We start from the raw sequence: 27,613 nt of genomic DNA, 5'->3' as shown, positions 1-27,613 counted from the left end.
TGTTGTACTTTCTAGTTTTGCTTGCTCCGTCATGCCCGACTTGGTAAGGTTTCACTGTCCTTTTGTTGGTCTTCATGGGTGTCAAGAAGGTAATAGTAGGGGTCTTGTTAAAACTACCATGCTACGATACTTGCAGGATCGACACTGCCGTGGTGAAGCTATGGTACTTACACGTCAAACTCTTTCTGATAGTTTGACTGTTTATTCTAATGCTGAGATTAATTTACAGCGGATGGGGGTTTGGTTGTGTGGGGTGTGCCTTAGAACCCATACCTTTCCTAAGAAGTGTCGGCATAATCGGGACGACATTGTGGCGTCTCCGATTTGTGATGATGGCCATGTCCGTTTTTATATTTCTAGTATTCCCCGACCTACTATTCCGTCTCCGTCAGTTATCTCGTCTGATGTTAGGGTTGAGCTAGTTGGTTGGATCGTCTCTTTTCTTGATCGTTTGCTTTCTTTGGGGTTACGCACTGTGAAATCTATCCCTCCTAAGTGTCGCCTTAAGTTTGCTCGGGTTTTAAAAGGGGCTTTGGATGATGTGGGTGGCTCTCCTGGTGACCTCTCCTACTGAATTCGTTTGATTGTGTTGCCCCTTTGTATACTTAAGACCTTTTCCCCGAGGATTAATCTTGAGTGTAGGACCGCTGTCAGACGTCAGCGCCAGGAGAAGAGTATTACCAGTACTATTCTTGCTTGGGTTATGCCTGGTGGCAGTTTGCAGCTCTTACGGGCGACTTTGGATCAGGTTCCCCCTTCCTTTCATGGGGAGGAGGATCTTGATTTGAGCGAGCTTAACCTTCGGCAGTGTCGGAGGAAGATTTGTGATGGTCATTATACTGCTGTTGTACGGGTGCTTTCTTCATCAGGTATTGCCCCTTACTCTGACGCCACCCTTGTGGCTCTACAGCCTAAGCACCCTGTCGCCCCTTCTCCCTCTTTGCCCCCTTTGTCTGTTAATCATTATCCCTTCGTTGCCTCTCCGGCTGTTGTGTTGGATATGATTTGGAGTTTCCCGCGTGGCACTTCTTGTGGACGGGATGGTTTTCGTGCCCAGCACCTTATGGATTGTTTGAGTGGAGCTGATGTGGCTATTTCTGACGATTTGACCACCTCTATTACTCGGGTGGTTAATCTTTTTCTTGAGGGCCGGTGTCCGCATGCTCTGGGTGAGTACGTCGCTAGTGCTCCGCTCACGCCATTTGTTAAACCGGGTGGTGGTATACGTCCTATTGCAGTTGGGACTATTTGGAGACGCCTTGTCTCTAAGGTCGGTGCTTTTTTGGTTGGTCCATCTTTATCGGGTTATTTTGCGGGTCTCCAGTTTGGGGTCGGGGTATCCGGTGGAGGAGAGGTTATTCTTCATGCCTTGAATCGGCTTGTTGAGGCTCGTGGTGGTGTGGAGGGTCTTTCTATGTTGCTGGTCGACTTCCAGAATGCGTTCAACTTAGTTAATCGTGAGACCATGCTTCAGGAGGTTCGCCGTCACTGCCCGGTCATATCCCGATGGGTGGATTTTTGTTACTCTACTTCTGCCCGGCTGTATTATGGGGAGCATAGCTTATGGTCTTGTCGGGGGGTTCAGCAGGGCGATCCGTTAGGACCTTTTCTTTTTGCTTTGGTGTTGCATCCGTTGGTGTGCAAGATCAGGGACTCCTTTGACCTGAGCTTGCAGGCTTGGTACTTAGACGATGACACTATTGTTAGGGACACTTTGGTTGTGGGAAAGGTCTTGGATCTGATTATGGAAGATGGTCCTCGGTTTGGTCTACATCTTAATGTTGGTAAGACCGAGGTCTTTTGGCCTACGGAGGATCCTAGGAGTCGGCTTCCTGGTGTCTTCCCCTACTCTATTGCTCGGCCTTTACACGGTGTCACTGTTCTGGGTGGTCTTATCAGTACGTGTGATGTTTTCGACAGCGATATTGTGGCGAAGAGAGTGACTAGAACCATCGTGCTTATGGATTCTGTCGCGAGGATTGATGACCCACAGTGTGAGTTGCTTCTTCTTCGGGCCTGTACTGGTATTTCTAAACTTTACTTTGCCCTGCGTACTTGTTCTCCACGTGTCTTTGGGTCGGCCCAGATTTCTTTTGATGTGGCACTTCGTTCTAGCTTGGAACGTATTGTCACAGCGTCTGGGCCTGGTTTTGGGGATTGGCAGTGGCGGCTTGCCACCTTTCCTTTTCATTTTGGTGGCCTCGGGGTTTATGCGGCTGGGGATGTCATGCACTATGCTTTTCTGGCGTCTCGTTTGCAGTCTGCTGAGTTGCAGGCTAAGCTCCTACGTCCTTCTAGTATAATTGTTGCTGGCCCTACTTTTGATGATGCCCTACGTAATTTTAATGAGGTTACAAGTTCTGATCTTCTACGTGATCCTAGTGAAATCGTTGCCCCAAATCGTATGAAGAAATTGGCAGATATATATTTCACGAAGGTTACCGCTAATTCGGACTCTGTTTTCTCGTTGACTCCACGTCAGGTTGCATTGTGGAAGTCTCAGCAGGGGGCTCACTCTTCTGATTGGTTGCGTGCGGTTCCTATTTCTGGGTTGGAGCAGACTATGAATGGGAGGACCTATCGTAGTGTGCTTAGCTATCGACTCGGCGTCCCTTTGTGTTGGAGTATGTGTCCTCAACAATAGTGTGATAACATGTTTAAATCTCAAAATAAGAATACGTAAGGGATGATTCATTTATATTGTCAACTAATCAACATTAATCAGTAACGATTGGCTGACTAGATTTTGACGTTACTGTCGTGTTGACGGTGGTGATAAGTTGATCTCTTAAGGTCACACATATAGGATGAGACCCAAATAAATAATTAATTAATTGTATTCAATACAGATTAATTAATCCCTTATATGTATGAGTTGGATTTTGTATCTTATTGTAATGTGATTAAATAAGATTCGATTTAGTGGATTAATATATTAATTTACTAAATTATATTGAGGTTTTATAAATATTTCGAGGTTGAGGTAATTAGTTATTTACATTTACAAGAAGTTTAAAATTTAACTAACTAACTATTATGAGACCCATTATATGTTGATATGATGGTAAAATATTACTCAATAAGTTGAGTGAATATATGTTTATTAATTTGTCACATAATTGTTGTCTGATCAAATTAATATTTAATTATGTAAGATAATTAAACAAAAGACTTATAAGCATTTGTGGGACAAATATTATAAGATAAAAATGGACCATAATAAGAGCAAAGGCACCGGTTTTTGGAGATGGTAGGACACTTGTCCTAAGTCTTCTATTTTGTCTAAAAAGCTTATGACACAAGCACCACTTGTGAGGTTGCCTCTATATAATATTACACTACCAATAAAGCATTTGCATGTAAATTTTGAGAAGACCAAAATGCTCTAAATAAGAGCATATGGCCGGAACACTCAAGCGAGTGAGAACACTTTGTTGTTCTAATTTTTCCTCATATTTGTTCTCTCTAAGATGCTCTTCTTTCCTTCACATGCAAAACTTCAAAAACCACTCAAATACTAATATTTGTGATATATTACTAGTGTAGTAGTATTTGTAATATTAGTAATAATTAAGGGTACATTACTACATAATATCTAGTTAATATTAGTAGTAATTTTGGGTTAAATCTTGGGTGCAATCAAAGGAGGATCTCAACATTTGGGATTTTAGAGGATCATCCATTATATTTAAGCTCAAGAACAAATAAGGAAGGTGACCTTATTTGTGCCCTTATTTCGAGCCATATAACAATGTAAGGAACATTGTTTTTCTTATTTCATCTCTACTTTTGTTATGCATGCACTAGATCTAAAGAACTCATATTAATATGTTAATTAGTTCACCATTAGAAAGGTCTAAAAATAGGTATATGAACCCAACAATTGGTACCAGCGCATAGGATGTTGCATGCATAATCGATTTATAGTTTTTTCGAGTTATTAGTAACTTAATTAAAACTAATAATTTATGATTTATTAGATAAAACCACGAAATATTGATGCATATTGTATATTCTGGTCCTAAAATATTTTTAGGTCATTTTTATAATTTATGGTATTTTATTGCTCATTTTAATGATTTTTAGTTATTTTATGACATTTTTATGACTAAAATGGAAATTAAAATGCTAAAAACAATTAAACTAAGTCTCTGACCTTGAAATTTTTATATGACCTCACATGCATATTTTACTTATTGTATGTAAAATTTCGTATAAATTTGATTTATTTTGCATGATTTATGATTTTTATGAGATAAAAATGAATTAAATGGAGGTAAAATGGTTAAATATAGTTAAACTTCGAAACAGGTCATGAAATTTTAATATGTTGTCACATGCACATTTTACTCACTGTGTGTAAAATTTAAGATGAACTTGATTCATTTTGCATGATTTATGAATTTGTAGAGTAAAAATGACATAAATAGTGACTATTTTAGCATAAATAGCTAAAACGAATTACATGGCATGAGAAAATTATTTTAGGTTGCATTTATATCCCACTTATCATATCTAAAATTGTAAAATTGATTAGATTTATTTTTGTATACTTTAGATGTTTTATTTGATAAAACCGATAAATCGCAACTACATTTTTCTCGGAATAAATTCGAAAATTTTAACCATGATTTTTGACATTACGAGTGTCATGGATATATTCCAGAATGTTCAAAAATTTAAAATTCAAATTTTGAAATTATTGTAATTTAATTTGGATTTATTTCATAAATGTTATGATTTTAGGGTCAAAGATGAGCATAAAATTAAATCAAGTTGAATTATTGTTAAAAATTGAGTGATGACTAATTTTTGAGACCTAAGAATGTTAGGATAATTAACTTGGACTAAAATTAGATTTTAGTATTAATTTAAGATTTTTAATAAGTTAAAAATCGTGCATTTCCATAAAACCGGGTTATATAAACGACATAAGTTAAATAGGGCGATTTGGCACATAATTTGGCATGATAGATGATACGTGCAATTTATATAGACTTTTTAGCCTCTTATTGCACGCATTTCTATGCCTTTTTGTATCGCTTTGTATTGCAAAATGCCCCGAATTGGCTACTTTGGTTTGTTTTGTCTTAATTGCAGAAATGGACCCGAAAGTAGCAGAATCGACCATTATTCGTCCCATTTAATATGCATTGTAAGGAGACGGAGACTTTGGAGCAAGAGTCGTACCTTGGAGTGCGTGAAGGAAGGTCACATGAAGCTGCCAAAGACGAGTTTGAGGCTGATGCATTGGATTTTCACTCGATCGAGTGGAATTATGAGTCGATCGAGTGATTTGGCAGGAACAGGAGATTGATCGAGTAGTTCTAAGAGCTCGATCGAAATGTGCTTTATTGGAGTTACTCGATCGAGAGCCCAAAGTGCTCGATCGAGAACATTTGCTGAAGAAGACCTCGATCGAGTAGTCCGAAAGTACTCGATCGAGGGGATTGCTATGATACGCGGGTTTAATTAAGCCCGTGATAGATTTATTTTGTTAGTTTTATGCTCCCCTATATAAGGGAGTCGTAATTAGGTTAATAAACACTTCAAAACAACTCTTTATCCCTCTTTACTTCTCCTAATCTCTGAACTACATACTTTACTGTTTAATCTCTTAACTTTGCTCTTGCACTTTTGTGGATTGTTCTCTACGCCGGATTCTATTTGATTGTAATCTCTCTTTCCTCTTTAATCTTAAGACTTCATTTATTCATAATTGCTTGTCCTTTATTTATTATTCTTAATCTTATTTAGTTTATGTTTGATTGTAATTCCTTTATTATTTCTCTTATTAGCATCATCATGACTATTGTTATTGATACGTGCCTAATGTATAGTCTTTTTGGCCTATTTCAGCACGTATTTCTATGCATTTCTATACTGTTTTTATAGTATTTTGCCCCGAATTGGCTACTTTGGTGTATTTGGTCCTTTTTGTAGGAATGATCGCGGAAGTAGCGGAACCATACTCCTTTTCATCCTTTTTGCATGCATTTAGAGGAGACGGGATCGTCCCAGAGTAAGATATTGCACTTGGAAGTGTCGTTGCACGCACTACGAGGCATTTGGGTGAAGACGTGAGCTGAATTGAAGATACAAGTGCTCGATCGAGTTGTTTGCTGGTCGATCGAGTGGTTTCTAGGCTCCCTGAGGCTCGATCGAGCTACCCTTCAGTCGATCGAGTAAGCTGCATTTGACCAAGTCCTCGATCGAGTAAGCAGTTGGTCGATCGAGGAGCTTCTGCTGAGATATTGGTCGATCGAGTAGTTTAACCCACTCGATCGAGAGGCTTTCGACATCATGGGCTTTAATCAGTCCATGTTTACTTATTTCCGCAAAGACTCTTAGTTGTTTTATCTATTTAACCTATGTTTTACTAGGTTATTAGGTATTCTTTTATCATCTCTTTTATTATCTGTCACATTGGAAAATTACTGCTACTTCCTACGTTACTCTTGCTCCTTCAACTGTTACTTTTATTTTGGGATTATTTCACTCGGACTCGGTTGTTCTTTACGCCGGAATCGCTTAGATTGTAATCTCCTTTCTTCCCTTAATAATAATTAATCTTCTTGTTGCTTTTAATTCTTGTTTATGTTATCATTCTTTCTTGCCCTAATTTCTGTTATTGCATTTTATTATTATTTCGTTATGTCTTCTGCTGGAAACTTGTTTGCTGTTAGATTAATTACGAATATGAGTAGCTAAACCCCTTCATGTTGGGATTAGGGGATCTACGGTAGGAATATGACGACGTAGTAAATGAATTAGACGGATTAATCGCGAGACTCTGTCACTATAGCAATTTAACTGTAATTCCCGACCTAGTTGAGTGCACGCTTCTATGTCACCCATTAATCTGGCTAAATTTAATCCTGGATCGAAAGATTGGACTAAACAGGCCTGCTATAAACAGTAGACTACCCTAATGAGGACGAAAGTTAAGTTAGTGGTATTTTAGGATAGAAAGTGGACCGAAAGGACCTTTTAACATCCGTCTCACACCTAGTTCGTCTGAATCATTTACAGTTGAGTTGCAGGACTACCGTAGTGAACCGAATTCCCGACACGTCCCTCTCTTATTGATAGTTTTAAATCATTTTCCCGCTTCGCTTCTCTACTTTATTTCTCTTTCCTTTCAAATCCGTAGTTTAGGAACCAAAATTCAATTCAACACCAATTGTTACCATAGGATTAGAAATAGATAGTCGTAGTTGCATTACCTCCCCGTGGATTCGATACTCATTTTGCCTCTGCTACATTTTTAGTTGAGACCGTTAGGTTTTATTTTTGACATGTATGTACGCGACGTGTCGTGTCAAATTTTGGCGCCGTTGTTCGGGGAGGCAATTGTTCAATTTACTAGTTGTTTTATTTTTAATTCTTCTTTTAGTTTAAGGAACATCGTTCCTTAGACTATTCTTATATCTTGTCTGTAGTTTCTTCTTATGCGCAGGTCGCAAGGTGGTCCACTACTACCTTTTGATCCCGAGATTGAGAGATCTATGCACGTAAAAAGGAGACTATTTCAAGAACAACAGAGCGAGGAAGAGCCTAGTTCTCGTGGTAACTTTTACGAGAACGAGCTTTTCGAGGACAATCCACCGTCTTCTCCAGTTTCCAATTCATCGCTTGATCTATTACTATCCCGCATTTTCCCGAAATGGCTGAGGAAGCAACCATTGCTAGTCACTCCGAGCCCACGGCCGACAATCTCTATAAGGGGTTCGAATTACGGAGATGCTAGGAAGTTCGAGCCCAAGCCCGCATACATTAATATGGTCGAGAAAAATCGGTTGGGGGAGCTGCAAATCAAGATGCAACTCAAAGATATGGAGACCTTCATTGATTATCGCCGCTCTCCATACCTCCTCCCGCTGGCATGACAGCGGATCAGATAAAAGAAACCATGTTCATCTTCTCACTCCGCGATGCTGCAAGGGAGTGGTATAGGGATTTGGACCGAGCTGCCCACAACATAACGGATTGGAATTCACTAGCATTAGCGTTTTACAAGAAGTATTTCTCTGCTTCGAGAACCATCGCCATTAGAGCTCAGATAACAAGTTTCAAACAAGGGCCTGACGAGAACTTCCACGAGGCATGGCTTCGATTTAAGAAACTAGTGCGGACCATACCGCATCATGGTTTCGAAAAATGGAGTTTGTGCAACCATTTTTACAATGGTTAATATGATGATCAGAGGGCCATTTTAGATGCTGCAGCCAATGGTCGATTTGCTGACAACTTGGGAGCAACCAAAGGGTGGAAGATTATAGATGATTTAGCCACTCATAGGGCTGAATATAGGAATTCAAGAGGAAACCAAAGGAGAGCCGCTGAATCCTCTTCTGTAGCCGCATTAGAAGCCCTTACCGCAAGGTTTGACAAGTATGAACTAGGGGGAGCTCTCAAGGGAGGGATGTACCAGGTTAATGCTATGACAGACGGTCCTTTCGTCTGTACAAGGTGTGGGGTAGATGGACATGTCGCTGATTATTGTCCTAGTCCTTATGAGCAATGTGCTGCCTTTCAACATTACAGGCAAAACAACACTCATTACGAGCCGAATATCCACCCCAATTTGAGGTGGAGTAACTAGAACGTACTCAACCCCACCGCCCTCCAAATCACCCGCAACATGACCATATATTCCTCCACACCCGGAAGCAACAAGGCTATTCGAAGCCTCCGTCTTTCAACCCTCCTAACCAAGGTGCTTCGTCATCTAGTGGGGTGAGTGAGATGGGTGAGTTAAAGTCCATGATGCAGTCCATTGCAAAGCAATTACAACAGAAGGACACGGCATTCAAGGCACTTGAGACTCAAGTTGCCCAACTTGCTGCAAATCAATCTTCGAGGAAGCCGGGTCATTTACCGACTCAAAACGAGAAGAACCCAAATGAGACGGTAAATCTGATAGAATTGAGAAGCGGTCTTTCTTATGAGGGACCTAAGTACAAATCGACCCGAGGGAAGTCACACCGATCTTTGAACAAGATTCGCGTGAATAAGGAGTCATCGACAAGAAACACTCGATCGAGAGCCTCTTGATGCTCGATCGAGTGGAAATGGTGAAGAAGCCGGTCGATCGAGTAGAATTCTGCCGATCGAGTGAAGCAGATGATGAGGTTGGTCGATCGAGTGGTAAGTTTGCTCGATCGACTGGTTTTGAAGAAGAAACCGCTCGATCGAGCGGAGAAGTTGTTCGATCGAGCAGTATTGATGACGGGAAGCTTATTCGAGAGCCTGCTAGTGCTCGTTTAAGCGAGGAATTACCAGAAAGGCCTCGTTCGAGAGGTAAAAGGCGTCCAAAAGATACCGAACTTGCTCCGGAAGACACTTTGGAAGCGAGAAACAAGGGGCTCGAGATACCAATCACGGTTCCCTTCCCGAGGCGGCTACAGAATACCAAGGTTAATCAACAGTTTGGCAAATTTGTTGAGCTCTTGAAGAGTTTGGAAGTCTCCGTGCCGTTCACTGAATTGCTGACTAAGGTACCCTCTTATTTAAAATTTATGAAAGAAATTTTAGCACGTAAGAGGACTATTAATGATAATGAGACCGTAGCTTTGACTGAGGTGGGGTCAGCCCTATTTCAAAATAAGTTACCCCCTAAGCAATCAGACCCGGGTAGTTTTTCGATTCCGTGTCACATCGGTATGCAATTGATTGATAATGCGCTATGCGATTTAGGCGCAAGCGTAAGTGTTTTACCTTTGTCTCTAGCTAAGAGACTTGGTGTGACAAAGCCGAGTTGCACCAACATGACTCGTCCGGATGGCCGACCGTAGTTTATCACGGCCACTAGGTGTAGCGAAGACGTGCACTGTTCGGATCGGAAGTTCTTTATTCCCGTTGATTTTGTCGTCTTAGATATCCCCGAAGATGTGCACACCCCTATCATTTTAGGGAGACCATTTTTGTCCACCGCCCGCCCGTGCAGAATAGACGCGGGGGAAGACTTTGACATTTCGGTAGGGGACGAGGAGCCGACTTTTCATCGGTCCAAGTTCCGGAGGGCTCCCATGCAAGCTCCGCCTTGCAATGCCCTCTCTTCTGTTGACCCTATTATTGACACTCCGGATGAAAATTTGGAGAATATTGCTGTTATTGCTAACCCTCCGCCTCATACCGAGAGCAAAAAGGAGGAAAGTTCGTCTGTTTCCCTTACCGCAGTACGGATGAGGGCAAGAAAGGAGTCATCAAGGGACATGGTGCAACCACTATCAATCAAACTGGAGCCAAGGATGCCAAAGAAGATGACAGGGGGGCGAGAACGAAGAAAGTTCGAACCTACATAGATTGGAACTATGTTCCTCCTCCTCTTGCAAACAAGAATTCAAGCTCATGGAAATCAAAGAGGACGGTTAATATCGCTGAAGTGACGTCGTCCATCGTGGAAGCCCACCAAGGGGCTACTTTGAAAGTGATGGGAATTAAACGGGGAAATGCCCCGTGTAACAAATTGTAATAGATATTCGTTTGAATTTCTTTTGAATTTCTTTATTACGTTTTTAATTAGGACAATTAGTTTAGACAATTCTTTAGCTTAGACTAAGACTATAGACTGTGTTTTCTGCGTATTTGGTATTTTGGGATGTGTTTGGATGTGTTTTATGCAGGTTTGGGGAAGTTTCACGCAATCCGAGGAAGAAAGGACGAAATCCAAAGAGTCTACAAGAGGAAGCCCTCGATCGAGTACTTTTTGTACTCGATCGAGTAGAAATCGGGTCGATCGAGCTGTCTAGGTACTCGATCGAGTAAAGCCAAAGAGGAACAGGTCGATCGAGAGGATTCTCACTCGATCGAGCAAAGGGGACATCAAAAGTCCTCGATCGAGTGATTAAAACCACTCGATCGAGTGAAATGAACAGTGGACACGGGAGTTTTCTTTCTTAAAACTCTTATTTTCCTAATTCATTTTCATTTCACCCCTAATTTCGTCTAACCCCCTCCTTAATGTGCGATTGATTTCACCCCCAAATCCCCATTTTATTGCCCAAAATCTCCAAATCCGCCACCTACAATCCCTTCATAGCTAATTAATCTTCAATAGCCCCTTATTTTCCCCCTCTTTTGTGCTCGTTTTCGCGGTTTTTAAAGGGAATTAGGGTTCGCGGGTTTTTCAATCGAAAATCCGCCTTTGTTGCTTGTTATTTGAAGTTTAATTGCTATTGTAGGATAATCATCATCAAGTAAGTGTTTCTTTCACACTCTTTGCATATTCTCTTCATTTAATTCGAATTTCTTGAGGTGATTTGAATTAGAGTTCGAAAATCTATGTCTAGTCGATTTTATTTCGATTTAATTGTGTTTATATACCCTTAAATAGCTTGTTGATGATCTTTTCGCAATTCCTCGCTGTTGTTACATGTTTAATTCGAATTTTGCGCGAGATTCCGCGATTAGGGTTCCTGTAAGTCGAAATTTGTCGACTGTCAGACGGTCTCTTCTGTTGCCTTGCTTGCTTAACTTCAGTTCTTTCCTACTTCTTGCTATTGTTAACTGCTGTTTACCGTCCCCTATCGCCTTTACATGCTGTGAATCATTGGGAATCTTGCTCTGTGAGTGTTTTTTTTTTTCCTGCTAGAGTTCCACATGCTTTCATATGCGGCTTTCATGCCTCTTAGTCTCCTTTCGCAGTCATTATTTTGTCACTTTATCACCACTCACATGCTGCTTTTCGAATTTTTTGAGGAATTATTGGGTTTTGCTTCTTTGTAAGTCGATTTTTTTCGACTAATAGGGCCATTATTTGTCATCACATGCTGGTTAACGCTTCATTTTAGCCACGGTTAGCAGCCATTCTTCCTTATTAAGCCCTTTATTTGATTGCAGGATGGATACTAGTTCTCTACCTTCTACTAGTACCACTTCCAGCCCTTCTTCGAGCGAGCCAGTGGTCTCTGCTCTTGCCACTAGCTCCGCCCTAGTCACCACTGCAGCACCGGTTCTCCTTGTTTCAGCTGCAGGGACAGTTTACGCCTCAGCTAGCTCAGCCGGGAGCTCAGACCAGGCTACACCAGCCATTACTTCTACCAGGCCCTTCTCCCTGCTGGATTGCGGATTCACCCCTCGTTTCCCGCAGCCCGGTATGGTGCCACCGAGGCCGAACCAGCAGGCTAGTCAGTTAGCCATCACCTCTAGCCCTTCTGAGGTTGTTGCTACGGGAGAGGGCACTCTTACCCCTCTACCGAAGATGCCCACGGTACGTTTCACTTCAGAGGCTCACCGGACTCGGTTAGCCGCTTTACTTCGTTGCCCTCTCTCCCCCACCCGTTTCCTTGCGCGGACTGACCTAGAGACCTTAGGAATTTATGAGGAGGTCTGTAGTTTGTTGAACGGGACGGGTATGTCGGGTCTGATCACCATGCAGGAAGCTACTATTCGTACCTCTACATACGAGTTTTTCAGCTCCTATTCTTTTGACACCGACTCTTACGATGCTGACCACTCCAATTCTTGCATTCACTTTCGACTCCGCAATGAGTCGCACCACTGGACTTTGGCCCAGTTTGGGCAGGTTTTAGGCCTAGTTAGTGACGGTCCCACCAACCCACCTCGAGACCTCCTTCAGCCACTTTGGGCTGCGCTTACTCACACCCCCTTCCCTTCACGGAAGGGAGCTCACGTTCACTTACCCGCGCCCGTTACTACTTGTGTGTCGATAGGAGAGACCATCTTTGGGCGACCTGAGCCCAATAACGTGACCAACACCGAGCTAGCGATTCTCGCGGGGTACCTCAACATTGACTACGGTACCGTTTGTTCTAAACATTGCCTATCTAGTAGCTCAAAGATTGGAACGGAATTGGGACTCGGGTCAAGACCGCCGTTGTCTGCGGCGGGCTAGTGACTAGGATTGCCCGCCACCTTTACCCCACCGAGCCCGGACTCACCGCACCCGATGAGATGGCTCACCTTGACCTGGGTGCCATGGGCCGACTTCGCCTGTTCCCAAAGGCGAAGGGGAGCGCGAGGACGTGGAAGATCTGTGGCTCCATGTCTGTTACCTTACCGTGCTCTACCCTTCCTCCACTTTTACCGCTCCCGTCTGCTGCCGAGGAGCGAGGCCACCTCCACCTACCACCTTACCTTCACCCCTCCTTCTTCTTCTAGGAAGAGGAAGCGGGAGGCCGAGCATCTTCTAGCTCTCGTGCTCGGACTCGTGCCCAGCCGGACCGACCCCCACGCCTCGTCTACACCCACACGTACTTCTACCCTTCCTCCACTTGACCCTCCTTCCTGTTCGGCTTTGCCGGCCAATTTTGTTTGCCCTCCTGTTTTAGGGGCGCCCGAGGTCATGGACCAAGGGCGTCGTGATCCCCTCGCTGATATGTGCGGGTACATTATCGAGATGCGACGGGATATGGCTTTGGCCGTATTCCCGCTCTACGAGTACCATATCCGAGCCGGCCGACCGATTCCGGAGGGTGGCCGCATCCCTCCTTCTACCGATACCCGGCGGACGGGTACCCTCCACTTCCTTCCGACATGGAGGAGGAGGAGGAGGAGACAGACAATGAGCACGAGAGGTACGGTTGCGGGGCCGAGCAGCGGCAGACAAATGAGCCGCCGAGAGAGAGGAGAGGGATCCCCGTTTACACCGATTGCGGAGGACTTGGTTGGAGGTGACGACTAGAGGTCCCCCCTTGTTTGTTCTTTGGTTTGGGGAGACCGTTTTGTTGAGTCGGAGTGCTCGGGAGACGGCGGTGCCGACGACGTGTAGCTCTTGGTCTACTCACTTCCCGATTTTACGGCCGGGTTTGGGGAAGTTCGTGTTTTGTATGTTCTCTTACTCTTTTTATTTCGTCTCCTTTATTTTTCTTTTCTTGGTCGTAAACCCCCATCCCCCATTTTTCTGCTGGTGTATGCTGGAGGACAACGAGGGCGTTGTCCGTTTTGGTTTGGGGAGGGTATTGCATCCTTTTGAGTCTGCATCTGCATTTGTTTTGCATTCACGTTTAATTTTTCAGTTTGCATTTGTTGTTTATTTTCATAAAAATCAAAAATCCAAAAAAATAGAAAATTCCAAAAATTCAAAAAATTTCACGTTTATTTTTGCATTTAGGTTGAGTCGGAACGGTAGATTCCCATGATGATAATGCACTATAACTTGTCAATTTACTTGAGCCTTGCACTTTTATTGATAGTTTTTAGCCTTGTCATACGCATAATCTACGAATTTCTGTTCAAATAATAGCTGACTGTTTAGACTTGACCTATAAACTGGCAAACTACTTAAAAATTCTGAGTTTTAGAGCCATAACTGGTGACATTCATGACCATTTCATTAGGAATTTTGAGAGTAGTACTCCTTGCATAGCATGTTTGTCTCATTTGCACATTTATGACATTCAATTTCTCGTCAAATGCACATATTCGGGTTTGTGGTTGGTGTCACATGCAGGGATGGTCTTGCAATTTCCCCTTTCTTCTTATCTTTCACCCATTTAGCTCCACTTTAGCCAAAACTTGCCTTTTTGACCCATTAGCTACATTCCAAACTATGCCTGCCTAGTCAAGCTAGTTAGTTTGTCCTTTTGTGGTATGTTTTCCACTGCAGTTTGGCCTGTCGTTCCTGTTGGGAGTTGGTGTTTGTATTAAGAAGGAGGAGGAAAGAAAAAAAAAGGAAAAGAAAAGAAGAAAAAAAAAAAAGAAAAACAGAAAAAAAAAAAAAAAAGCTGTGATGAAAAAAAAAAGAAAGAAATAGAGATTGTGAAAAAAGTTGTCCCCTCTTGTCAGAGTTGAGAAGATGTTCGAAGATGTACAATCGACAAGAGGGTTGGTTGTTTCATTAGTTGTTTCGATTTATGTGTTTTAAAAGGAAAGTTTGTGACCGTCGACTCCTCCGTTCTATCCTATATTTTTTTGAGGAGATTGTGCTTTGAGTCTAGTGAGTTTTGTGCCAAGTGAAGGGCACTAGTACTTAGTTTTTCACCCGTCGGTTTGAGATCCTGGATGGTTTATTATGGTCCTGTTAGGAACTAGCTTGACGCTTTTACCTCCACATTTCCATAACTTGTTTTGCCTTTTCTCACCCGAACCTCACTATTCCCATATTATTTGCAAACCCTCGACTGTGACGGACATTATTGGTTGGAGTGTGTGCATTAGTACTTGAATTGCCTTTCATTTTTGTTGCATGCATGCTATGTAGGTCGCAGTTAGGTGAGTGACTGTCTTTTCTTCTCTCTTTTACATATAACATATGCCCTTTGCTTCATGAGAGAAGAGTGACCACGTGAGAGTCCGATTTTGTTGGTCTTGCAAGGTCGATAGGCCAGCTTTATTTCGAATGACTTATAATTCGTTTATGCGTATTGATCGCCTAGCTTTAATCAAGTTGATTTCTTTGCATTAAATCGGTTCAAGTAGACAAGTTGAGCTAGCTCTGAGTTATCATTTCCGTTCCATTAGTTTAGTTTTGAGTTTACTCGAGGGCGAGTAAAGGTTTGGTTTGGGGAGATTTGATACGTGCCTAATGTATAGTCTTTTTGGCCTATTTCAAAGACGTATTTCTATGCATTTCTATCTTTGTTTTTATAGTATTTTGCCCCGAATTGGCTACTTTGGTGTATTTGGTCCTTTTTGTAGGAATGATCGCGGAAGTAGCGGAACCATACTCCTTTTCGTCCTTTTTGCATGCATTTAGAGGAGACGGGATCGTCCCAGAGTAAGATATTGCACTTGGAAGTGTCGTTGCACGCACTACGAGGCATTTGGGTGAAGACGTGAGCTGAATTGAAGATACAAGTGCTCGATCGAGTTGTTTGCTGGTCGATCGAGTGGTTTCTAGGCTCCCTGAGGCTCGATCGAGCTACCCTTCAGTCGATCGAGTAAGCTGCATTTGACCAAGTCCTCGATCGAGTAAGCGGTTGGTCGATCGAGGAGCTTCTCACGAGATATTGGTCGATCGAGTGGTTTAACCCACTCGATCGAGAGGCTTTCGACATCATGGGCTTTAATCAGTCCATGTTTACTTATTTCCGCAAAGACTCTTAGTTGTTTTATCTATTTAACCTATGTTTTACTAGGTTATTAGGTATTCTTTTATCATCTCTTTTATTATCTGTCACATTGGAAAATTACTGCTACTTCCTACGTTACTCTTGCTCCTTCAATCACTTTTTTATTTTGGGATTATTTCACTCGGACTCGGTTGTTCTTTACGCCTAATCGCTTAGATTGTAATCTCCTTTCTTCCCTTAATAATAATTAATCTTCTTGTTGCTTTTAATTCTTGTTTATGTTATCATTCTTTCTTGCCCTAATTTCTGTTATTGCGTTTTATTATTATTTCGTTATGTCTTCTGCTGGAAACTTGTTTGCTGTTAGATTAATTACGAATATGAGTAGCTAAACCCCTTCATGTTGGGATTAGGGGATCTACGGTAGGAATATGACGACGTAGTAAATGAATTAGACGGATTAATCGCGAGACTCTGTCACTATAGCAATTTAACTGTAATTCCCGACCTAGTTGAGTGCACGCTTCTATGTCACCCATTAATCTGGCTAAATTTAATCCTGGATCGAAAGATTGGACTAAACAGGCCTGCTATAAACAGTAGACTACCCTAATGAGGACGAAAGTTAAGTTAGTGGTATTTTAGGATAGAAAGTGGACCGAAAGGACCTTTTAACATCCGTCTCACACCTAGTTCGTCTGAATCATTTACAGTTGAGTTGCAGGACTACCGTAGTGAACCGAATTCCCGACATGTCCCTCTCTTATTGATAGTTTTAAATCATTTTCCTGCTTACTGCTCTCTACTTTATTTCTCTTTCCTTTCAAATCCGTAGTTTAGGAACCAAAATTCAATTCAACACCAATTGTTACCATAGGATTAGAAATAGATAGCTGTAGTTGCATTACCTCCCTGTGGATTCGATACTCGACTGCCTCTGCTACATTTTTAGTTGAGACCGTTAGGTTTTATTTTTGACAGGTACGCGACAGACGTGTCAGTTATTATTGTTAATTCCAAGAACATGAGTAGCTAATTTCCTTTATGTTAGGATTAGGGGATCCATGGTAGAATTGTGACGATGTAGCGAATAGATTAGATAATTGAGAATCCGTCCCAATAGCAATATAACTGTAACACCTATTAAGTTGAGCGCACGCTTCTAAATTACATTAATTTGGTTAACTTTGTTCCTGGATCGGAAGATTGGAATAAACAGACCTGCTATGAACAGTAGACTACCCTAATGAGGACGGAAGTTAAGTTAGTGGAATTCTAGGGTGGATAGCGGACCGGAAGGACCTTTCCCATGCCCTTCTCACAGTAGATTGTCTAGGCTATTTGTAACTGAGTCGATAGACTGCTATGGTGAACCGAAATCCTGACATACTCTCTCTTATTTGATCACTTTTATCACATTTTCTCGCTTTACTGCTCTTACCTTATTTCTCTTGCCCTTAAACCTTCACTAGTTTAGAAAATCAAATACAAAACCCCCCATTTGTGACTTAGATAGACGGACTACAGATAGATATCTTGCCTCCCTCTGGAGATCGACCCTACTTATCACTAGCTTCCGTTAGTATATTTAGGTATTTATTTTTAGTACAGAAACGACCGTATCAAATTTTAGCGCCGCTGCCAGGGAGGCAATAGCCCTGTTTGTCTGTTGTATTTCGTTTATCTCTATCCGTCTCAGGGAATTTTTATTCCTTGAGACAGTTCTCACTTATTTCTTTCAGTGTTGTGTATGCCCAGGTCTAACAGGTTAGAATTAGTTCCTACTAATCCTGAGCCAGAGAGATCCTTTCGGCATAAACTCCGACTGCAAAGAAAGATTCAAAAGGAAGACTTGAGTACTTTTGAACCTGAGCTACAACACTTTCTATTTGCAGAAGATCCGTCTTGTGAAGAAGACAACTCTATTTCTGCTATCAAGCCAGTAAAGATGCCTAATATTGCGAGTCACTCAAAGCCCACAGCTGCCTCGATTCCCAAAGGTTTCAAACTTGCGATAGAGGATGGTAATACTTTCGATATTAGACCGTCCTACATTAATTTAGTCGAACGGAATCTATATCGGGGTGTGGCGGGTGAAGATCCTCGAAAACATATGGAAGTCTTTACTGACTACTGCTCTACCATTCCCGCCACTAAGGGAGTGACCCAGGATAAGATAAATGAAGTCCTGTTTCCTTTCTCTTTGACCGACGGAGCCAGGGAGTGGCTCACTGATCTTGATCGTACTGCAGCCGGTATCACCAACTGGGAGACCCTTGCCCTTGCCATTTATAAAAGGTACTTTCCTCCACAACGTATTAATCAGCTGAGGGGAAAGATTACAAGTTTCAAGCAGGCACCTGATGAGAATTTTTACGAAGCTTGGTGTCGTTTCAAGAAGTTGGTGCAGTCTCTTCCTCACAATGGTTTTGATCAGTGGTTTTTATGCAACCAGTTCTACAATGGGTTGTATGATGACCACCGTGATATACTTGATACCTCATCTAATGGGCGATTCCAGAAGAACAATGATGATGATAAGGGATGTGGTATTATTGAGGAGATGGCTACCCATTGTGCTGAGTATGGGAACCCAAGAGATGGCATTCAGACAGTTCATTCAATTGATAATGCAGTTGTGGCTCAGCTGGAAGCCATGAATGCCCGTTTTGATAAGTTGGAATTGCAAACTGCTGGTGATCAACAAACAGTTCACTTGTTGACTAGACAAGAGGTCGTTACTTGTGAGAGACGTGGGAGTAATGACGGTCACACTACTGTTGACTGTCTGACAGAGAAGGAACAAGTCCTTGCCTTTCAGCAATATAGGCAAGGAGGGGGTTCCTATTACAATAATCAAAGTGGAATCCATCCTAATTTGAGGTGGACCAGTCAGAATGTGCTCAATCCTACTCCTCCGCAGCAACAGCAAGCCTATGTTCCTCCTCATAAGGCTCAACAAGGCTTTTAAAAGCCTCCATCCTTTCCACCGCCACATCAAGGAACTTCCTCTAGTGGAGTTAGCGAGTTAGCTGAGTTGAAGTCGATGATTCAATCATTGACTAAGCAGATGCAGATGAGTGACCAACAAAAAGAAGCATCAATTAAATCACTCGAGACCCAAGTTGCTCGACTCGCTGGTAGCCAATTCACGAGAAAGCCGGGTCATTTACCGTCTCAATCTGAGAAGAATCCACATGAGACGATAAATTTGATTAACTTGCGCAGTGGTCTTTCTTATGAAGGACCCAAATTGTCAACTATTGAGGACATATCAGACCCGAGGAGTGTCGTTACTGATGATGAACAGGCGTTAATTGCTGAAAATATGCTCAATCCGAAGAATATACTCGATCGAGTGATTTCTGGAGGTCGATCGAGTAGAAATGCTGATGATATTACTCGATCGAGTGGTTCTGAGGGTCGATCGAGTAAAGTGGATAATCAGAGTTTCGATCGAGAGGCTGAAACTACTCGATCGAGTGAAATGCCTGAGAAAAGTGTTCGATCGAGCAATATTCTGCCTCGATCGAACAATGCTGATTATGAGGAACTCGATCGAGAGGCTGAGAATGCTCGATCGAGTGAAATGGCTGCTGAAAGACCTCGATCGAGAGGTAAAAAGGATCGATCGAGTAAGAATGACTTTGAACCCGTCGAGACATTGGAAGAAAGGAATAAAGGGCTAGAAATTCCTATCACTGTGCCCTTTCCAAGGCGACTACAGAACAACAAGGCTAACCAACAGTTCGGGAAATTTGCTGACCTCCTGAAAAGCCTTCACGTCAACGTTCTGTTCGCCGAATTGCTCGCCCAGGTACCCTCTTATATGAAATTCATGAAAGAAATTTTATCGCGTAAGAGGCATATAAATGACCACGAGACGATAGCTTTGACTGAAGTAGGGACTGCCTTAGTTCAGAATAAGTTGCCACCCAAACAAACAGACCCGGGTAGCTTTTCAATTCCTTGTCATATAGGAACCCATTTGATTGATAACGCGCTATGCGATCTAGGTGCTAGCGTGAGTGTCTTACCTTTGTCTCTCGCTAAGAGACTCGGTTTGACCAAATTTAACTGCACTAATATGACCGTTCAGATGGCCGCCCGTAGTATATCACGGCCACTAGGAGTTATAGAGGACATACCTGTCAAAATCGGGAGATTCTTTATTCCCGTAGACTTTGTGGTTCTTGACATCCCCGAGGACACTCACACCCCTATCATTTTAGGGCGACCATTTTTATTCACTGCTCGTGTAGTGATTGACGTCGGGGGAAAGACCCTTACATTTCAGGTAGGAGACGAGGAGCTGATATTTCATCAGTCCAAATCTCTTAGGGCTCCCATGCAAGTTCAACCTTGCAATGCCCTATCCTCTGTTGACTCAGATACAGACACTCCAGCTGAGAAGATTGAATATTGTGCTGCAATTATAACCCCTCCGCCTCAGACTGAGAGCGAAAAGGAGGAACATTCTTCTGTTTTCCTTGCTGCAGGTACAGATGGAGTGGATGCTGGAGATGCTATTGATCAAAGTACAGTTAAAGTCAATCAAAGTGATGGAAATGCCAATGTTGATGAGAATGTCAAGAGGAAGAAGCAAGTTCGGGTGTATGTGGATGCCAACTACTCTCCTTCCGTCAGTTCAAATTCAAATTCGTGGCGATCAAAGAGGACGGTCTGAGATGCTGAAGGGACCTCCTCAAGTCAGAAGCCCTCATGTGGGCTACTAAAGTGTTTTGGTCGATAAGCGGGGAATGCCCCGTTGTAATAACTTGTAATTTTGAATTTCCGTTATGACTTTTTAATTGCGTTTTAGACTTTTAGACAATATCTTAGTTAATTTTTAGCAAAAACCGACTATAGACTACATGTTTTTGTGATTTGGTATTTTTGGGAATTGTTTTTGCGTGTTTCTATGCACGTTTGGGGAAGACAGGTCGCATTGGGATGTGTTCCACGAGAAAACAACTCGATCGAGTACTTTTTGAAGTCAATCGAGAGGACTTCCCAGCAAAAGAACTCGATCGAGTGGTTTCAGACACTCGATCGAAATGTCAAAAATGAAGAATACTCGATCAAGAGGAATTTTGTTCGATCAAGCAGATTGGATGCCAAAGTCCTCGATCGAGTTATTTCAAATCACTCAATCGAATGAATATGCTTATTACACGCAGGAAGTTAATCCTTTTAACTTCTAATTTTCATTCTATTTTCATTCTTCATTTGTTCTTCCCTTTTATGCGATATTTTGTGCGACAAAACCCCAATTTCTCCCTTTAATCTTCCCTATTGCCAAATCAAACACCCACACTATTTTACTTGTGCCTATTTCGACATTTGCCCTCACTTTTCCCTCTCTATTTTGTCTTTGTTGCGTTCAATTTGGGGAATTAGGGTTTTTCGGGTTTTTTGCTTGAAATCCGTCTTTTGCTGCGTTTTTTGTCGACTTATTGCTTAGTCTTGTGAGTCAATCATCAAGTAAGTATTTCCCCTCATTCCTTTCTTGTTTAATTGTTGTTTTCAACATTATTGATGGAATAGGGTTTAGGGTTTTTCGATTTTTTTCGAAAATCCGAGTTTAATTAGGGGATTTTGTATTTTTTTTGTTTAAATTGATTAATTTCCCCCTTACTTGATTGATTAGGATGGATAGTAGCACTCTCCCCTCGACTAGTTCGACTGTTGCCCCATTCTTGACTGAGACGGTGGTCCCTGCTGTTACCACCGTCACTTCGACTGTTAGTATTGTTGTCCCTACTGCTGTTTCTGTTAGTACTATTTTTTTTTTTTCTTTGTTAGCTCTTCCGTTCCCGCCGCCATCATCGCTTTGCCTCTCTTGTACGATTCTTTGCTACTTTTGTTACTTCGTACCGTGTTCCTTTACGGTGATTTACCCCTGTTGCGTCGTCACCACCACTGTCATCAAGTTGCTTCCGAGCCGCCTAGTACCTCGCCCGCTCTCGATGGGCTTCTTCTTCGTGTCTCGGAGGGCGTGGACGGGGTCGAGGACGAGGCACACCCGCTGCTGGTCGTGTTACATTCCGTGCCGATGACTCTCTCGACCCGCATCCTGACTACCCCGAGGTACATTTCGTTAATGTTATGCATCGTACCCGTTTTTATGCTTTAGAGCGCTGTGACTTTGCTTCGACTAAATTTTTGTGTCGAAAATCACTTGAGAAGTTGGGTATTGACGAGCCTGTAGTTGAGATATTAAACGAGACGGGGATGTCTGGACTGATTACCATGAGTGCCCTGACCTATAAGGAGCTGACCCTCGAGATTTTCAGCTACTTCACTTTTTCTGCTGGTGCCTACGCCACTGACCAGGGTAGCTCTTGTGTTTCCTTCCGGTTGTTTAACCGGACTACGACCTGGACTCTAGCTGAGTTTGGTAGTAGGTTAGGTCTGTCCTCCCACGGTGACTCGGACCCTCCTAGGAAGGTCCTACGTATCCTTTGGCGGACCTTGGCACAAACTCGTTTTGAGGAGCGCAGACTCGCTCATGTCCACCTTCCCTGGGCCCGTTACTTTTTGCGTCTCATTAGTGGGACAATTTTTGGCCGTAAAGAGCCCAACAATATCAACAATGTCGAGTTGTCTATTCTTGGGGGCTATCTAAACATTGATAGCGAGGGCCCCTTTATGCTTAACATTGCCTATTTGACTGCTCAGTATTTTCATACTGTGGGGCAGAAGACAGCGGGCACCATTGTCTTTGGTGGCATAGCCACCTTTCTCGCCCGTTCTATCTTCCCCGACTTCCCTCGTGACTTAGCACATCTTGACAGGGATAGGTACCTCGACATTTCTACTATGCTGTCTATGTTTTGGCTCGCTTCTGAACAACGGACTTGGAAGATTTGTGGTTCCTTGTCCGAGCCCTTACCTTGCACCACCCTACCCCGTCTTGTCCCTTTGCCTACTGTTAGGGGTAGGATACCTCCACCTTTGCCCTTCTACCACTTGCCACTTGCTCCACCTCCTACCATTTCCGCTTCTAAGAAGCGGAAGAGACCTGAGACCGGAGAGGGATCCACACAGACCATTGAGGCTGGGCGGTCTTCCACGCCTACGCCTCAGCCGATCCCTATTCCCACTCCCGACACTACACAGCCGGTCTATCCGGCTAATTTTATTCCTCCTCCACCTTTTGAGGCGTCTACGGTCCTTGACCAAGGGCGCCGTGACAGTTTGCTTCTTGAGCTTCTTACCAGGCTGGCTCGTATGGGGCGGAACATGGCTCTTGCTATGTTTCCTCTATACGAGTATCATATGAGGAGAGGACATCCTATTCCTGAGGGCTGGCTGCACCCGTCTTTCTACCGGTACCCGACGGAGGGGTACCCACAGCCAGCCAGCGAGGCAGACACCGCTGAGGAAGAGGAGAGAGTACGAGCTGAGGAGGGGAGGAGGAGGGAGCAGGAGCGTGATCCCGACTGCACGGTGGTAGAGGAGGAGGAGGAGACTGCTGACGAGTAGCTACTGGTCTACTCACTTCCCCAATTTTCTGGCTGTTTTGGGGAAGTTCGTCATTTTGTATGTACTTTTTTTGCTCTTTTATTTATTTTCGTCTCCTTATTTATTTATTGTTTTTCATTTATTTATCGGTTGTATTTATCCCTTTCCCATTATATATCTGCTAGTGTATGCTGGAGGACAACGAGGGCGTTGTCCGTTTTGGTTTGGGGAGGGTAATGCATCATTTGAGTCTGCATTTTGCATTATTTTTGCATTCACGTTTACTTTTTTATTTGCATTTGTCTTTTATTTCAATAAATTCATGAAAAATCCAAAAAAAATTAGAAAATTTCAAAAAATTCAAAAATATTCACGTTTCATTTTGCATATAGGTTGAGTCGGAACGGTAGATTTCCATGATGAAACTGCACTTTAACTTGTCATCTTTACTTGAACCTTGCGTCTAATTGACAGTTGATAGTTTAATCTTGTGCATATCTACGAATTAATGTCAAAAATATAGCTGATTGTGTAGACTTGACCTGATAAATTGGCAACCTACTTTACAATTTTTGAGTTTTAGAGCCATATAACTGGTGACATTCATGACCGGTTCATGTAGGAATTGAGAGTAGTACTCCTTGCATAACATGTTTATCACTTTTGCACATTTATGAAATTCGATTTCTTGTCAATTGCATACATTCGGTTTGTGGTCGGTGTCACATGCAGGGAGGTGCTTACAATTTCTCTTTCTTTCATTTTCACCCATTTAGCTCCACTGTAGCCAAATATAGCCTTTTTGTCCCATTAGCTACACCCAAATTTAGCCTACCGGTTAAGCTAGTTTAGTGTGACTTTTGTGGTATTTTTGTCATTATTGCGAGTTTGGCTCGTTTTCATTGTGCGGAGTTGGTAGAAAAAGAAAGAATGAGGAAAAGAAAAGAAAAAAAAAAGAGACGTGAAAAGAAAAAAATGAAAAAAATGAAAGAAAAAAAAAATGGAAAATCACGTGAAAACAGAAGAAGAAAAAGAAAGAAAGAAAAAAGAGTTAGTTGTTTGGAAATAGAAATGAGACCGTATTAAAAAAGGGAAGTTTGTGACGGTCTTACTCCTCTGTCTTTATTCATATCTTTTTGCGGAGATAGTGTTTTGGGTAGTGACATGTGTGCCAATGAAGGGCAATTGAGCTTTATTTTCTGGACAGCTGAGATTCGGATGGTTTCATATGGTCCTGTTTAAGAGCTAGCTTGAAGCTTACCTCCACATTTCCATAATCTATTTTGCCTTTCTCACCTGTAACCTCACTTTCCCATATTATTTGTAAGCCCTCGGCTGTGACGGACATTGTTGGTTGGAATGTATGTATGGTACTTGAATCGTCTATCATTTTTGTTGCATGCATGTTATGTAGGTCGCAGTTTAGGTGAGTGACTGTTTTCTCTTTCTCTCTTACACATTTATATTCACCTTTTGCTTCATGAGAGAAGAGTGACCCGTGAGAGTCCGATTTTGTTGGTCTTGCAAGGTCAATAGGTCAGCTTTATTTGTGGACATCCTACAACTCGTTTGCGTACTTGACTGTTGTAGCTATAATTGTTAATTTTTGATTGCATTAAATTGGTTCAAGTAGACAAGTTATAGCTAGCTCTGAGTTTTCATATCCGTTCCATTAGTTTGCATTTAGTTTACTCGAGGACGAGTAAAGGTTCGGTTTGGGGAGATTTGATACGTGCAATTTATATAGACTTTTTATCCTCTTATTGCACGCATTTCTAAGTCTTTTTGTATCGCTTTGTATTGCAAAATGCCCCGAATTGGCTATTTTGGTTTGTTTTGTCTTAATTGCAGAAATGGACCCGAAAGTAGCAGAATCGACCATTATACGTATATATATATATATATATATATATATATATATATATATATATATATATACGTATCTCTCTATATACTCAAACAAAACACTTTTCCTTTCGTATTTATAACATGCCACATTATAAATCAAACATCATGCTTTCATGCTTTCAATCAATCAACATACAACCACATCATCACCATTTTTCAATTCATACCTCCTATCCTCCACATGCATGCATCCACCGATTCATACCACACATTACTATATAGATACACAAAGCACAAAACAAGCACATAACGATCCCGACACCCCCCCCCTCCCCCCCATAGTGACCGGTTCAAAATTGTAGGGCGAGTTCGCGACTTTAGGACGTCTCCCAAGTCTTTGCATTAGCTCCTACAACTCCCACCCGGGTTCATTTTAATTTGACTCCCTATGTTCATTAGGTTCATTGGTTACAGGTTTCAAGATCGTCGCTCTAATACCACTTTATGACACCCCCATACTCCAAGTGCCTTACCATGACCACTTAAGATATGAGAACGTCACCATCTCGGTTACCCGAGGCAACGATAATCAAATGACAATAAGGAAACATACTTAAATAGTAATAAGTTTAGGTGTTACAAGACAAACTCCAAAACTGATGAAAGTAAAGTACAACTGTTCTCAAAAACCAAAAGTACTAAAACAGCTAATCCAGACACAGCGGAAGACTTTAAGACCGGTGGTGACTCCTTCCCAGCTATCCCTCGCAAACGCCATCATACCTGCTCAATAACTGCTCACCATCTTCCAAATGGATCACCACAGTTTTTAAAACAATTAACGGGGTCAGTACTGATTACATAAAAAGAACAACAGCCACAATGAGACAGAAACACAAACAGCTCAAACGGCTCAAGCAAATCTCCAGTCTCCATCTCCAATCTCCACACAACTCACTACACACTAAAGTGTGTAACCCTGCCAGAGTACCCATCGCAACAAGTACTCCACGCCGCCAGTGGGGGACCGCAGCCGTACCCACCAAATCCCCGCTCATCGAGCGATAAACCCAAGTTCATTAATGTGCACATCCACCTTGTGACGGGAACCGCAAGGGGCGAATCAAGGGCGTGAAGCCACTCCCGCAAGTGACTCCACTTAGCCAGGGACGCACCCCGAAGATCACAGATAGATACACAACCAATCAATAATATATAATTAACAACCACCAAAAATCAAACCAACAACATGATTAACCAACAATCACCACCACGAACACCACACAATATGTAGCCAATACTGAGTAGGGAAACCCTACCTGGAAAGCAAACACCAACAGATGATCAAGCAGCTAAGTCAGAATCTCTCCTCAACAAATCCTCCTCCTATACATACATACATACAATCACAACCATATTCACATAAATCACCCAAAACCCCCAAATCACCCAATTAGGGTTTAACCAACTTTAACAAAACATTATAAAATTTATATAAAAAGCTTACCCTCGACACAAGGATCACAACGGCGTAAAGAACAATGCAATCTGACACTCCAAGCCTTGGGATTTGTTAACAATGCGATGACAATCAAGGTACGTAACTCCCCTTCTTCTCAATTAGGTTCTAGAATTGTTAAAAGAGATTAAGAAAAGTGACGGACATCCTTTTATACTAATATCGCATCATTAACAAAACCCGTCAAACTCAGCCCGTAAACTCACTTACTCGATCGAGTCACTTACTCAATCGAGTACCCTACAGGCAGTCTACTGTTTTGCGTTAAAAACTACTTACTCGACAGAGTAAGCCCCACTCGATAGAGTACCCTTAGACACTTAAAACCGTAGTATTACAGTAAATTCATCGACCGAGAGTTCTAATTGTAGAATCGGTTAAAAGGGTTAACCCACCAAATTGTATTAGTAAAGGTTGTAGAGGGACCGTTGTCCCACAATCGAGCTAGTATGGATTTGGATCTCGGAATCATTTATTATAGTTGGGTAAAAGTCACTATATAAATGCAATACTTGTATTAAAATTTACGAGTATTATAACGATAAATGTTAATTGTTTCCTTCATCGCCATTTTTTTTTTAGTTATTTTTCCGCAATGGATTCATCTAATACTCTTACACCGATCACCATTAATTCATGGCTCCAATCATTCAATGAAAAATGCTCCTTGTATGACAATGATACGACTAGAGAATTATGCTTTGGCACTGGTGAGGATGGAAATCTTTGCTACCTTACCACTTCCACACCTCTCACTCCCATATTCATGCCTACCTCCTTAGTAAGAGAATCTTGTGAAGAA

At 42.2% G+C, this 27,613-nt stretch overlaps 1 protein-coding gene across 1 annotated transcript; it reads left to right on the top strand.

Moving 5' to 3' along the window:
* The first annotated feature begins 703 nt into the window (after window positions 1–703).
* LOC141649165 (uncharacterized) lies at window positions 704–11,939 on the top strand. Its single transcript, XM_074457861.1, has 2 exons — window positions 704–2,624; window positions 11,845–11,939. The coding sequence occupies exons 1-2, from the start codon at window positions 704–706 to the stop codon at window positions 11,937–11,939; spliced, it is 2,016 nt and encodes a 671-aa protein (XP_074313962.1).
* Window positions 11,940–27,613: the final 15,674 nt, after the last annotated feature.

This window comes from Silene latifolia, chromosome 3, assembly GCF_048544455.1.
Source record: "Silene latifolia isolate original U9 population chromosome 3, ASM4854445v1, whole genome shotgun sequence".
Taxonomy (NCBI): domain Eukaryota; kingdom Viridiplantae; phylum Streptophyta; class Magnoliopsida; order Caryophyllales; family Caryophyllaceae; genus Silene; species Silene latifolia.
Note: the sequence above shows the minus strand (reverse complement) of the source record. Positions and strands in the feature narration are given on the sequence as shown.